This window comes from Phalacrocorax carbo, chromosome 3, assembly GCF_963921805.1.
Source record: "Phalacrocorax carbo chromosome 3, bPhaCar2.1, whole genome shotgun sequence".
Taxonomy (NCBI): Eukaryota; Metazoa; Chordata; class Aves; order Suliformes; family Phalacrocoracidae; genus Phalacrocorax; species Phalacrocorax carbo.
This window is the reverse complement of record NC_087515.1, coordinates 95,645,481-95,657,703: the sequence shown is the minus strand read 5'-3', so window position 1 is coordinate 95,657,703 and position 12,223 is coordinate 95,645,481. Positions and strand designations below refer to the sequence as shown.

The 12,223-nt window shown below is 40.9% G+C and overlaps 1 protein-coding gene across 3 annotated transcripts in view; it reads left to right on the top strand.

Annotated features, from left to right (window-relative positions):
• RIMS1 (regulating synaptic membrane exocytosis 1) overlaps positions 1 to 10,155 on the top strand; it is a 354,008-nt gene extending 343,853 nt beyond the window's left edge. For all 3 annotated transcript variants that reach the window (XM_064447811.1, XM_064447809.1, XM_064447810.1), the window contains 4 exons: positions 3,374 to 3,486; positions 6,260 to 6,361; positions 7,439 to 7,578; positions 7,940 to 10,155. In XM_064447811.1, coding sequence (XP_064303881.1) covers positions 3,374 to 3,486; positions 6,260 to 6,361; positions 7,439 to 7,578; positions 7,940 to 8,158 — 574 coding nt within the window. In that variant the 3' untranslated portion in view covers positions 8,159 to 10,155. The remainder of the gene's footprint in view (positions 1 to 3,373; positions 3,487 to 6,259; positions 6,362 to 7,438; positions 7,579 to 7,939) is intronic.
• The last annotated feature ends 2,068 nt before the right edge of the window (positions 10,156 to 12,223 follow it).

The following is a 12,223-nucleotide window of genomic DNA, read 5'->3' as shown; positions in this document are numbered from 1 at the left end:
TGGATCTGGCAGTCACAGCAGGCATCTGGAGGACAGAAACTGCAAGGTAGACCCTTAAAATGTTGATTTGAGAATCGGCCTCTGAGTAAGGCAGTGAAGAGAGCAAGCCTGGGAGGTAAACCGAGTGCTTGCTTCTTCTTGGGACATTGCAGGCTGGGAATGCACAGTGGGACTTAGTTTGAAAGTTATCCTTTAGAACTAGGTCCATCTTCAAGGTAAAGTGAGCTATCATAAGCTGGTATTCTTACTGTCTGCATCTTATGGCTTGGTTCTGCCTCCTTAGCTCCTGTGCCTGCTCCTCATCTCTTGCTGCTCCAGCACCAGTTCTGCCTCTGACAAGTCTCCTTACCTCTCTCAGCACTCTCATACAATAGATTTCTTCACATCTGACAGTGTTTGTCCTGCTTTTCTGATGCATACTTTTGGCATCAGCTCCCTAACTTTTCACTATGATTCTGTCCCAGACTTTTGGATTGATAGAGTTACCAGCTCTTCTGGCTGATTCCTGGTCCTCAGTATACCTCAGCTTTGTTTCTTGATTCCAAACCCACTTTGCACTTTACCTTAGCCTTAAACTTAGCCTTCCCTGATTTCCACATACCTATTTCAACCCCTGGGAAGAGTAAAGAAACAGCGAGGCCAGTGGAGTGAGAACACCGCCAATATCTAACAGTGACTCTGAAGGGAAGCCCAGGAGAATGGGCCAGAGGCAGATAACAAAACTCAGGTGAAACAGTTAAATATATCTTGCTGCAATGAAGTAAGAGAAACATTCCTTAAAGAGGGCACAATGCTGTAGGCAAAAGGGATACCAGAGGGCTCTGTTCTTTGTGGCTCAGAAAACTTCCCTGAAGTCTTCTGGTTTTCTGTGGTCCGGTGATTTAGCTATAGATCAAATTCTTGGATGGTCTGCAAAGTTGCTTGTGTTTGATAGAATAATGTTAGCATACAGCAGCTCTGGGTTTAGATCACAGTGAATGAAGAACGTTAAATGCAGAGACTCTTGTGAGAAAGGTGACCAATAAAGCAACTTCCTACTGTTCAATCACTTCCCCCACTTGCATTACTGGCTTATTTGTAGAACATGAATTGGACACAAATGAAAGGTGGAGAGGAAGCCGCACAACTGCATCAGATAATCAGGGGTACATGCATCGTGCCAGCTGATCCTAAAATCCTCTTCCTTTCTCCCTCCTTCTTCTGGGCCTTTTTTGAACATTAGAAATGTCACCCTTAACTTCAGATGTTATTTCTAGTGTGACCATGAATCCGTTTTTGATAGCACCTTGTATTCAGAATAGCAAAGCTGTTCGCTGGGTTTTTCCTGTCTCTTGTGAGATTCCCATCAAAATCAGTGAGAGCTTGGCTTCAGTTGCTTGAGTAGCATTTTGTCTGCAGCTCACTCTTGACAGTACTGTAGGCAGGTAGTGATGACAATTAGGAATTGCTTATGTTAAGTTTGCGCAGGCTACTTTTCCTTCCTTTTGTGTGTATACATTATGATACTGACTTTACTTCCAGGATGAGAGAGTTTCTTGACAGTATCATGCCTCATCCTGCATTTTGTAAGACCAATCAGATGTGTAGCTCAGCTGAGAATGCACATTCCTACAGTAGGTACCCCAGGTACCACGTTATGTTCTTCTGCTTGACCTGCATCTGGAGTTTAATGGATTAGAATACGCATTAAGGTGAATGTGTACTTCACAACCTTCAGTATTATGTGTATAGCCAGAGGTATCTGAAAACTGAGAATACTCTCAAGTGAACATTTTCAATGTTGTTAGTCATTCCATTAAAAAATGTAGCATGTTTTGGGGAAAAAGGCCAAAGAAACAAGCTAGAAACTTTTCATAGCAGGGGCAAGAGTGAACAGGCAGTGCCACTGGGGAGAGAAGCAGCTTGTTTGTCCTGTCAGGAAGGGTCGACTTGAAGCTGCATCTCAAGGTTAGGCGAATGCTGTAACTGGTGGGCTGGTGGTTGAACTGGACTCCTTGGGGTTCTTTTCCTCCTCCAGCTAAAGAGACCTTAAAGAAAAAAAAAAAAAAAAGATTTCTTAAAACTGAACTTCTGTGAAAAGCTTACCTTTTGGTAAACCAGAGTTTTCTAATCAAAAGCACTGTTCTGATATTTTCTGGACAGCTTTAGATACCAGCAGCCTATACATTTATGCAGGCATAGTAAGAGCAGTTAGTCTTGAAGAGAGGAATTGGCTTTTTCTATCCAATTAACTGGGGTTTGCAAAGAGTTTTCACTGTGAATTGAATGACTGGAGCACATAAGCCTGATCTGTGGAAATCAGATCTTTTCACACCAGATGTTTTTATTAGGAAGCTTTGTTATTATTTTCTCCAGTCTAATAGGGCATTGCCTTTGAGGGAGAAGCAGATACAGTCGTGGATGGCCTGCTGGGTAAGATGCTATCTAGGCTTGGTTCAAAGTCTGCTGTTCTGTTCCTCATAATTGTGATGAAGAAGTCAAAGCTGAGTCTCTCCACCGTGGATCATTCTTTCTTTCTTTTTTTTTTGTTTCTTTTTTATTGTTTGGAGACTCTATATCTATTAAAAAGAAAGTGGAGATACTGGAATACAAGAAAGCACCTTGGAAAAGCACATATAGAAACGTAGAATAGTTTGGGCTGGAAGGGACCTTTAGAGCTCACCTAGTTGAACCCCCCTGCAATAAGCAGGGGCATCTTCAGCTAGATTAGGTTGCTCAGAGCCCCGTCCAACCTGATCTTGAATGTTTCCATATATTCTGTGCCGATGTATTACAGTTCAGTTTGTGTCCTGAAAGACGGGTGGGTACCAACTGTAGATCCATATGTGGCTACCAGAATATTTTGGCTAGGGACTGGCATTAGGTTTAGCTCTAATCAGCACTAGTTGTTTAGCTCCAATCAGTACTACTTGCCAGTTTACTGCTTCGTTAAACAGCTGCAGCAGTCAGATTAATTTAGTGTGTACATCTGTTTTCTGTGCATGTTCTAACTGATGCGGATGGGGTTTGGATGGATGTACAGATATTAAACAGTATTAAAATGTAAATCAAGTGTTGAAGAATGAAAAATGATAGGCTATTAAATTTCATGAGGCTTTTTATGTTTTCTCATACAAGGTCACTCATAGTTTAGTCACCTGTCAGGCTCTTCGCTGCTCCTGGAGGACTCCTCCTTAGCAAGAACTGTATTATGGACTACTTTGGGTCCATGCACAGAATTTCACTACACTTGTTCAGGGTCCATGGGAGACAGCTTGTTTCTGATGCTGCAGAACAATTTGTGGTTGCACAACCTGAGCTGCTTGCCTTGTATCAGTAGTACAATAGAAATTAATCCTGTTCTTATACTTAACTAGCTTTTATTTTGCTTCAGCTTAATATTTCCTGGAGTACGGCTGGGCGCTGACAGTCAGTTTAGCGATTTCCTCGACGGACTTGGACCTGCACAGCTAGTAGGCCGACAAACGCTAGCAACCCCTGCCATGGGTAAGAATAATATGTGCTCCTCTGTTAAATAAATAATGAGCCAATTAATGCACACGCTGCCAGACTACAGCACCAAAAAGACTTTTATGAAGTGGCTTCCTTCACTGAAAATATGATGGTCCTATACGTAGTCACTGGTATTCCTAGCATGGTAGCATCCAAAATGGGGTGAGAAATGGCATTTGCTCCATGTGTGAGGTGTCCAGTAATCTCATTTGCAGTTTGAAGACAGGGGTTGCACTTTGCTTCCCACTCAGAATTATTGTGGCTTCTCCAGTTGTAGCTCACTGGCAAAATCTCCTCTGTTAAGAGTTTATATTTCCTTGCCACAGATTATATTGGATGTGACAGACAGTTTCTGGCCAAACTCTGCACTTGTCCCACCTTACTTCATCTAACCGCAGAATGTGAAACTTCTGCCCACATTTGCAATGCTCAATAATCAGTTGCTGATAAAGGCCAGTGTTTGTCATAAAAGAGACAAAATCCTTTTCTACGGCAGCTGCCTGGGGCTGTCTGTGGTCGTCTCCGTGTTCCAGACCAGCCTGTATTTCCTTAGAGTAGCATTAGCTGTCTCTTGGCTGTGAATAGAGTATGAGTGTATAAGGTGTGCAACAGTGCAGTGCGGTATAAGTATCTTTGGAAAGGTTTGTGATTTTTTTTTTTTTTGCTTATATATGGGTAACTCTTAGACATGCTTTAGGATGCGAAATGAGGAGTCCTTGATCCACTACTTTAACCATACTTCTGCTGGAAATTATAAATGGCCAACGCTTCAGTATAGCTGTCTTGGGAGAATCAGCTTCAGGAAGGGCTACTGAGCTGCCTCTGAAAAAAGAGAGAGAAACAGAAAGAAAAATTGCAGAAGAGGGTGTTCCCTTCCCAACTCATGAGCAAAAGGAGACAGAAACTTCCTTGAGAATGCTTTGAGTACCCCCTAAGGCAAGGGTTGCTGTGTAAGTCCAAATGACTGCTACTAATGCATTAATAAGCACCAAACTTGTTCATATTTTTCATATTCATATTTTTTGTTATTATTTTGAAAGAGAAGGTACTTTTGAGATAATTTGCCCAATAAAAATCAAGTGGCTCTATTATTATGAATATAAGGGTCTAGATTTCTCCTATTTCTTTATTTTAATCTTGTTTTCTGACTAAATATTTTTCTGCAGATTACTTGAGTAATACATTTATCTTCACTTCTTAGAACTGCTAGAAAGCTCAAGTTTTGGCCCCCAAAAATGCACTCAATCGTGCTTTTTAGCAATTTTCAGAAGGCTTTCTATGTGGTATCCTTTCACTAGTGACGATATGAAAATGTTTGTATTATCGCTCCCCCTTCTGGTTCCCTGTCGCATGTTTTATTTTGGATATGCACTACGGAGATGTGCTCTTAAAAAGGCATCTTGGAATTTTCCTATGAACTATTTTTAGTGCAAGACAGAGGTCTGTTTATTCAAGCAAAGTTTGATTGATAAAAAAAATCTTCCCTGCTGCTCTGTCATACCTCAAGTACCAAGGTATAAACACTGCTTTAATATAGTTAGACAAGCACGTGAAAATCTCATGCCCAGTTAATTTCAGAATGGTGTCTTTCGAAATCCAGACCCCAAATTCTGTAGTTCAAGACTATCTATTTGTGAGTGTGGTTTTTTTTTTAGACAATCAGTGTTTACATGTCAAATATATCCATACACACGTGTTTCATGGATATACATATAGTTCATTTATTTGCACAGGCATCACACAGCTGCCCATGTCATACTGCGCATTTTTTATTCGAAGTGGCCTGTTGGATTTCTACCCAGCTGATTCCATGATACATGAAACTATAGAGATATAGCCCTTTGAGCATCAACCCATCGTTGACTTCCCTTGCATTTTATTGATCTAGATCAGAACAGTGCTTGGTCTCGGACTAAGCAGTTTCCTTTTTCTGCAAGAAATGTCATTTGTCAGAACTCAGGCAGGGAGACAAGTTTGACTATTTAGTAGCGAAAGCAGCTTCTTATTTTAACATGTTGCATCGTTTTATTCACACCAAAAATGGGTGTGGAATATTGATAAAAACAGGAAAATTGTCACCCCTGTACCTGTTGGAGACTTTTGCAGGAAAAAAGACCTCTCTTGAGCTCCTGGGGGGCAGAGCATAATTCTCTGAATCTGCACTGTGACTGTGTGCCTCGTCTGGTTGGTGCCTCTGTCTTGCGCTGAGGATCCACTCAGGCAATTGTAGTTGCAGAAGATTTCAACGTTAGTTCTACCAGCAGTCCTCCTTCCTGCTACATCAGACAAGGAACCTTCACACTGCCAGCTCTTGCATTTCAGCTCAGAGGCAGAAACTTCCAGCTGAGGGGATTTCTGAACATGAGTTTGGGTTTTAGGGTCTCTGAGCGTGGGACCACTGTCAGGGCAGCACACGTCAGTGACCAGCACGCTTGGGCAAGAGTCCTAGGTAGGAAGCATCTGGATAATTCACCAGTGCAACATTAAAGGTGTGGTGGTTATACCATAGTGTTGCTGTAAATTTGCCTGCCTCCATGGATCAGAAATACTGAGGTCTGGTATAAACCGTACACCAAGGGAGGGCGCTGTGCTCCCTACGTATGTATCTTCTAGTCCTGGAGGAATTAAAGGGGTCAGCAGAAGAGGTGACAAGCACACTAATGCAGCAGACTAGTAGCAAACTAGTCTTTCTGTTTCTCACCTTGTACCCTATCTCCGGGGCCATACTGCTGCTCTAAAATGCAGGCTTCTTTCTTCTCTCTCTCAGGTGACATCCAGATTGGAATGGTGGATAAAAAGGGCCAGTTAGAAGTAGAAGTCATTAGAGCCCGTGGCCTCACACAAAAACCTGGCTCCAAATCTACCCCAGGTAAGGGGCGGGGGGGGGGGGAAAGAACAGAAGACAAGAATATGCAATACACTGATGAACTGGGGATCTGAGACTTTTTGAGCTCCTCGTTAGCTGTCACTACATTTGCATGTGTTTGGTTTGCTTCTCAACAAGGAATGTGTGCGTGGATATAGCCTTGCTACCAGTGTCCACTTCTTATCACCTTGCATCTGCCAATTGCATGCCACCTCTCAAGGAATGATTTTCGGCAACTCAACATCTGCTCTGAAAGGAATGTTTGCAGAAGTATTTCTGTGTGTCTTAGGCAAGTCACGTATCTCAGGGAGGCTTTGCCGATGTAGATTAAATCCTTTGTCAGTTCCACATCAAAACAGGAGTTGGAGAACAGATGAAAGTGTTTTGAACAAAAAGCTTAATGGACCCATGTGTCATGGTCTTCTGTGTGCAACAGTGCTTCAAGACAGCAGGTTATGCTAGTGCCAGTGCCAATAATTTAAATAATTAATGAGTTTTAATATTGTGTTATTTTATAAGGACATATTTGGAAGTTCTGGTTATTTATAGAAGTCTTTCCTAGAAGAGATGTATAATCTCCACCACAACCACTGCTTCCCATAACAACTGGAACAGTTGTTTTAGATAACATTTTGCCAAAATGGAACTTTACAACCTCCTGAGGAGCTGAAGACAAAAGAGCAATTAATGTCTGTGTTATCTGAGTGATTTAGTTTTTAATATTGCTTTCAATGAAACATCAAAGTCTTTTGTTTTGAAATATCTCTGACCCCTAAACTTATGTAGACGCTCCAGAGTAGCTATCAGTGGCAGTTAATTCCTGGCAAAGGGAAGTGTTTTTAAAATTACAGACATGAAACGGAATTGTTGTTAGTAACATCTTAGATCACTAAATTCATTAAACTGGTTTCTTACGGGCTGTGTCATATAAATATAATTGTATTCAGATTATACAGTGAAAATAGCACGTGTCATTTTCTTTCCACTCAGCTTGCTTTTAAGGCATTTGTCCTCCAGCTCGGATGTGCAATGTAGAACTTTTGAAGTCCAAACATAAAATTCAGAATGTTCTATTTGCAGCTCCATATGTCAAAGTGTATTTATTGGAAAATGGAGCATGTATAGCTAAGAAGAAGACAAGAATCGCACGGAAGACCCTTGATCCTTTGTACCAACAGACACTGGTTTTTGATGAAAGTCCACAGGGTAAAGTCCTTCAGGTCAGTTGCTTCTTAATCCCATTTTAGGCTATCATTTGGAGAAGTACTTGCATGTTTACTTAAGTTTAAGCAATATGCGTAAACCCATTCCAAATCAGAAAGCCTTTCATTTTATACATACCAGCAAACACGTCCTTGTGGCTTGGCATTTCAGACCTGCACAATGTCTGGCTCTATTAAACATTTCTCTTTTGTTGACTCTTGCTGCGGTCCTGCCATTAGGTTTTCCCACAAGAGGGAGCAATCATTCACCCTTAAGAATAACATTTTCCTTACACTACACATAACAAAATGCAGCAGGGCTGAACATTGAAGCCTGGGTTTGGGGACAATGCTGAACCTGTATTTTGTGTTCTTCCAGGTAATAGTTTGGGGAGACTACGGCCGAATGGACCACAAATGCTTCATGGGAGTTGCCCAGATCCTTCTGGAAGAACTGGATCTGTCCAGTGTGGTAATAGGCTGGTATAAATTATTTCCACCTTCATCACTAGTGGATCCAACCTTGACTCCCCTGACACGCAGGGCTTCCCAGTCGTCTCTGGAAAGTTCAACTGGGCCTCCCTGCATTAGATCGTAGTAGCAGGTGCTGTCTAATGCAAACGTCACCCAGGATAACGATTGGAACCAGATATTCACATGATCAAAAAACACTGTTGGAGAGAGACAATCACTTCTGTTTTTGCTTGTAGTAGTTATCCAAAAATATGTCTGTTTGTCGAGAGATGGCTTAAATTGACAGAACAAAGTTATATCACATATGGCCAATCTATTAGCGGCTACCACCGATGCTTATAATGATCAAAAAAATAAAAAAGAGAGAGAGAGACACCTTTAGATTCAAACTAAGTCAAAGATGAGCCAAACTGGAAGCTCTCCCTCTGTTAACAATGTTGTATTTTTTCACATTTTGGCAGAGCCCTGAAGCAGTGTTACCTTCCTGGTGTATCAGCAGTTTTCCTGTACTTGTCACTTCCACTAGTTTTTTGCCATGTGATTCTGCTAGTTTTGTAGAAGTCCTCACAACGCTAACAGAGACCCTTCCTTGCTTTTTCTAAACCAAACAAAAAAGGGCTGAAGCATATCTCTGTAAGCATCGTTAAAGTGTTCAACAGCCACAGTTACGATTCCAGAGAGCTCAAATCGTTTCTCAGTTCTGGTACTTCCAAGGCTCTCACGTGGGAACCCAGAACAAATGACCAATCTAAGTTATAGTCTTAAAAACAAATAGTCATCACAGTGCCACTTTTCCTTTGTAAAAAGCAGATATGTTTGCATTATATAGAATAACTTTTATGTTTATGATGTTTTGCATGGAAGAATTTTGAAGATTTCTGCAGCTACTGCTGGGGACTGGTATAAAGCAGCTTTAGTCTTAATTTTGACATTGAATATGTTACTGGTAATGCAGTTTTCCCCCTAGAAATGGGGAGGAAATATTTACGTTTCTGTGTATAAATGTATATTTGACTTCCCAAAATGTTGACCAGGAATGGATTGAGCATATGACACTTTCAGCTGTACCCAGGCTTCTCTGATGTGTGTCGCTTCAGACGCACCTGTCTGCCCTGGATAGAGCATGGTATGAGTTGTTCAGTGTTTCACTGGAAATTCCAGTTGAAATATTCTGCACTTACTAATGTTTTTATCAAATTTTAGTTTACATTTCTTTGAGATTGATGCAAGCACAAGGCTTGATTTTTTAACGCAAGATATCTTACTTTTTGGAGAAAAAAAAAAAGTCAAATTTCAATTTGCTTTTTATTCATTTGAGTTCTTCTTGGCCTTGAAATCCCTTGTGATATTCTGTAAATGTGAGAACAACTGCAGATTCCTGCAGGTGCATTGATATGTTTCCCCTCCTTTTACAGGCCATTCAATTTTGTGATCACACAAATAGAGCAGCATGACTTGGAACTGTTCAAAGCTGCATGCACGTTTTGTAAAAAGAGATGAAAAAGGTTATTTAATAATGTATGTTAGTTCCACATAGGCCAGCTTGTATGTTGCATGTACTTGTACAGTTTGCTCGTAATTACTATACTGAAGTAACCAAGAAATCTAAGCCATCCATTTTTCTTATAGACATTTTGCAGGTTTTAGCCAGGCTAGGTCTGTGAGTCTGGTGCTAAATGTCTATAGATGGACTTTATTTTTTACCCTATGGAAAACGTGATGTAGTACGGACCAAATTCCTTCTAATAACTATTTTGGTGTAGATTCCTACTGTGGGGCTGTAACACATGTAGAAACTGTGTACACACTAGGTTTTAATTCATAGACATACTGCCTGCACCAAGTGAACTATTTATTATTACTCAACACGTGGGAATTCCTCTGCCCATCTTTCCATAGGGCGCAGATTGGTTACTGCTCGACCTGCTGAGCAGGAAGAACTCAAGCATTGGTGCACTACTACTAGATCCTGTTCCGTCTTAGTGGCCAAAAACCAACTAGTTATAATTCGATAGTATCTTTCTATTTTGACCACTTGTCTTAACACTCCCCTGTGCTTTTAAATGAACTTCCAACTCATGTTATGTAAACATGTTTAATAAAATTTCCTTTTCATGTCCAGTGTAGTAGTTGTGCTCTCTGTATGTTCTGAGGTTCATCTGTGATTCTGCTTGCTGCAGGACTGTGTGAAATGTGTTAAGGAACAGTAAAATGATAAGTAACTTCTATGGTTCTTTTGATCGCTGTAATAGTGTATGTTGAAGTCTGGGGCCAAAAGCTGAGGCCTGGTGAAAGTCGTGTTTGGTTGGTTTCCTTTTCACCGAGAAAGGAGCCAAATTGTGCTCTCATTTGTTGAAGCAGGCAAATTGAGGTAAAAAAAAAAATCACAAATTACAATCTGGTCGAATCAGCTTATTGGAGTTGAGCGACACTGCGTCTGCTTGCACTAGGTCAGCAGGGTGGTATGTGTTAGAGCTGGACACCAGCTCTCCATTGGGTGTGTGCTGAGCCTTGGAGACATGAGAACAACTCCTGATATTTTGCACTTTTTAAACCCAGAAATATGTCCTTGTGCTGTAATGCCCTCATGGATAATGCTTTATAGAAATTTACCTGAGAGCAGAATTTGGCGCTAAATTTTATTAGAGAAGCAAAGATTATGTACTTTGTTTGATTTTTAGTTTTCCATGTCCCACAGATACCTGATCACAATTTAAAAATAACATAAAGACAATATTGCCTCACTTTGAACACTTTTGTTAATTACTTTATTTATCTGAATACATGGTTAACCTACTGAAAAAATGAATTATTAAACATGGTAAATCTCTGAAAAAAAGACATGTTATATTTCTGCTTCTGTGTGGTGGGGGTCATCTGTTTAAACATAGAATTTGTCATACTCTTGCAAAAAGCCCTTAACTTCATAAATCTCACGGCTTTGAATATAGTGCCCAATACTAGGATTTCTTTACCTTTCTGATCCTGAGCAGTACATAAAGTTTATCATTTCTGATTCCCTCCTAGAGCACAGACAATGTGGCAGCAAAGAACACACTGAACTATCTCATTTATGGTGTTCCTGATGAAAGGGGATCACATATGCAGAGACTTCAGGAATGAAGTAGTAGACTGTGCTAGGACAGATAAGTTGTGTGCTGGTCTTGTTTCCCAGGAGCTGTTGCCCATTAAAAACTCATTGCTGAGTGGTGGGATTATAATACACAGATAAATCAGCTGTAGTTCCTTCCTGGTTTGCCCTTGAGAATGCAGTACTGCCTTATATGTCGTATGCAGGGGAAGAACAAAGACAGCAAACCTGTAATCCCTGTCATATAATCAGACAGTTATTTTCCTCGTGATGAGTAAATGTTTTAAATTTTGTATTGACATGCAAATGTAGTGTCCTTCTTTGTGGGCAGAGAAAAAGCTTTTGGCCTTGCCCTTTGTGTTAGAGAGACATCAGCACTGCCCTGAGTGTGTAGGACAAACCAGAGCTTCATTATCTCATTTCTTCGTAATTCCCAGAGAAATGACACGTGCACTTTTGTTGCCTCTTCTCACTAACAAATGACAGTCCCAGCAGTCAAGTTCAGCCCAGGTATGATACACTATACATACAAAGAAAGTTCAGAGTGGATCTTCAGTGGCTATTCTGCCTACTTATAGCTGGTGACTTGTCCTCTCTGAAGTCAGGTGTTCTATTTGTGGCTGTTTGCTGCTCCCAGGTAGTCACTACCCTACTGTCCACAGCCCATGTAACTGTAGGAAAAAGGATTATGGGTCTCATATGCTTCTTTTGCCTTAATTGAAGAAAGTCATGGCAGACAGCAACGTGGCTCTTTCTTTTAAGACCCAAATGCCCGCCCCATGTTATCCTGCTATAATTAATGCAAACGTAGAAGAAAGCAATCTGCAAGAAAGCAGACTGTTGTTGAAGTATGTGGTTTCTCAACTCAGGTAGTGAGTATTCTGGCCACCTTGAGTGATTAAGAACTCTGCTAACATCTGTCAAGAGTAACAAGCCTCAGTTAACAATTCACTCCCAGCCTGTCCACTTCTCTCCAGGAGAAGGAAATGCACGGGTCATGTGTCTCAGTGTCGGCATGGATGACCATGTATGCCGGTAGTTAAATACCATGGTTATGAAAGGGTTTGTGTGTGGCAGACATGTCACATAGATCAAATG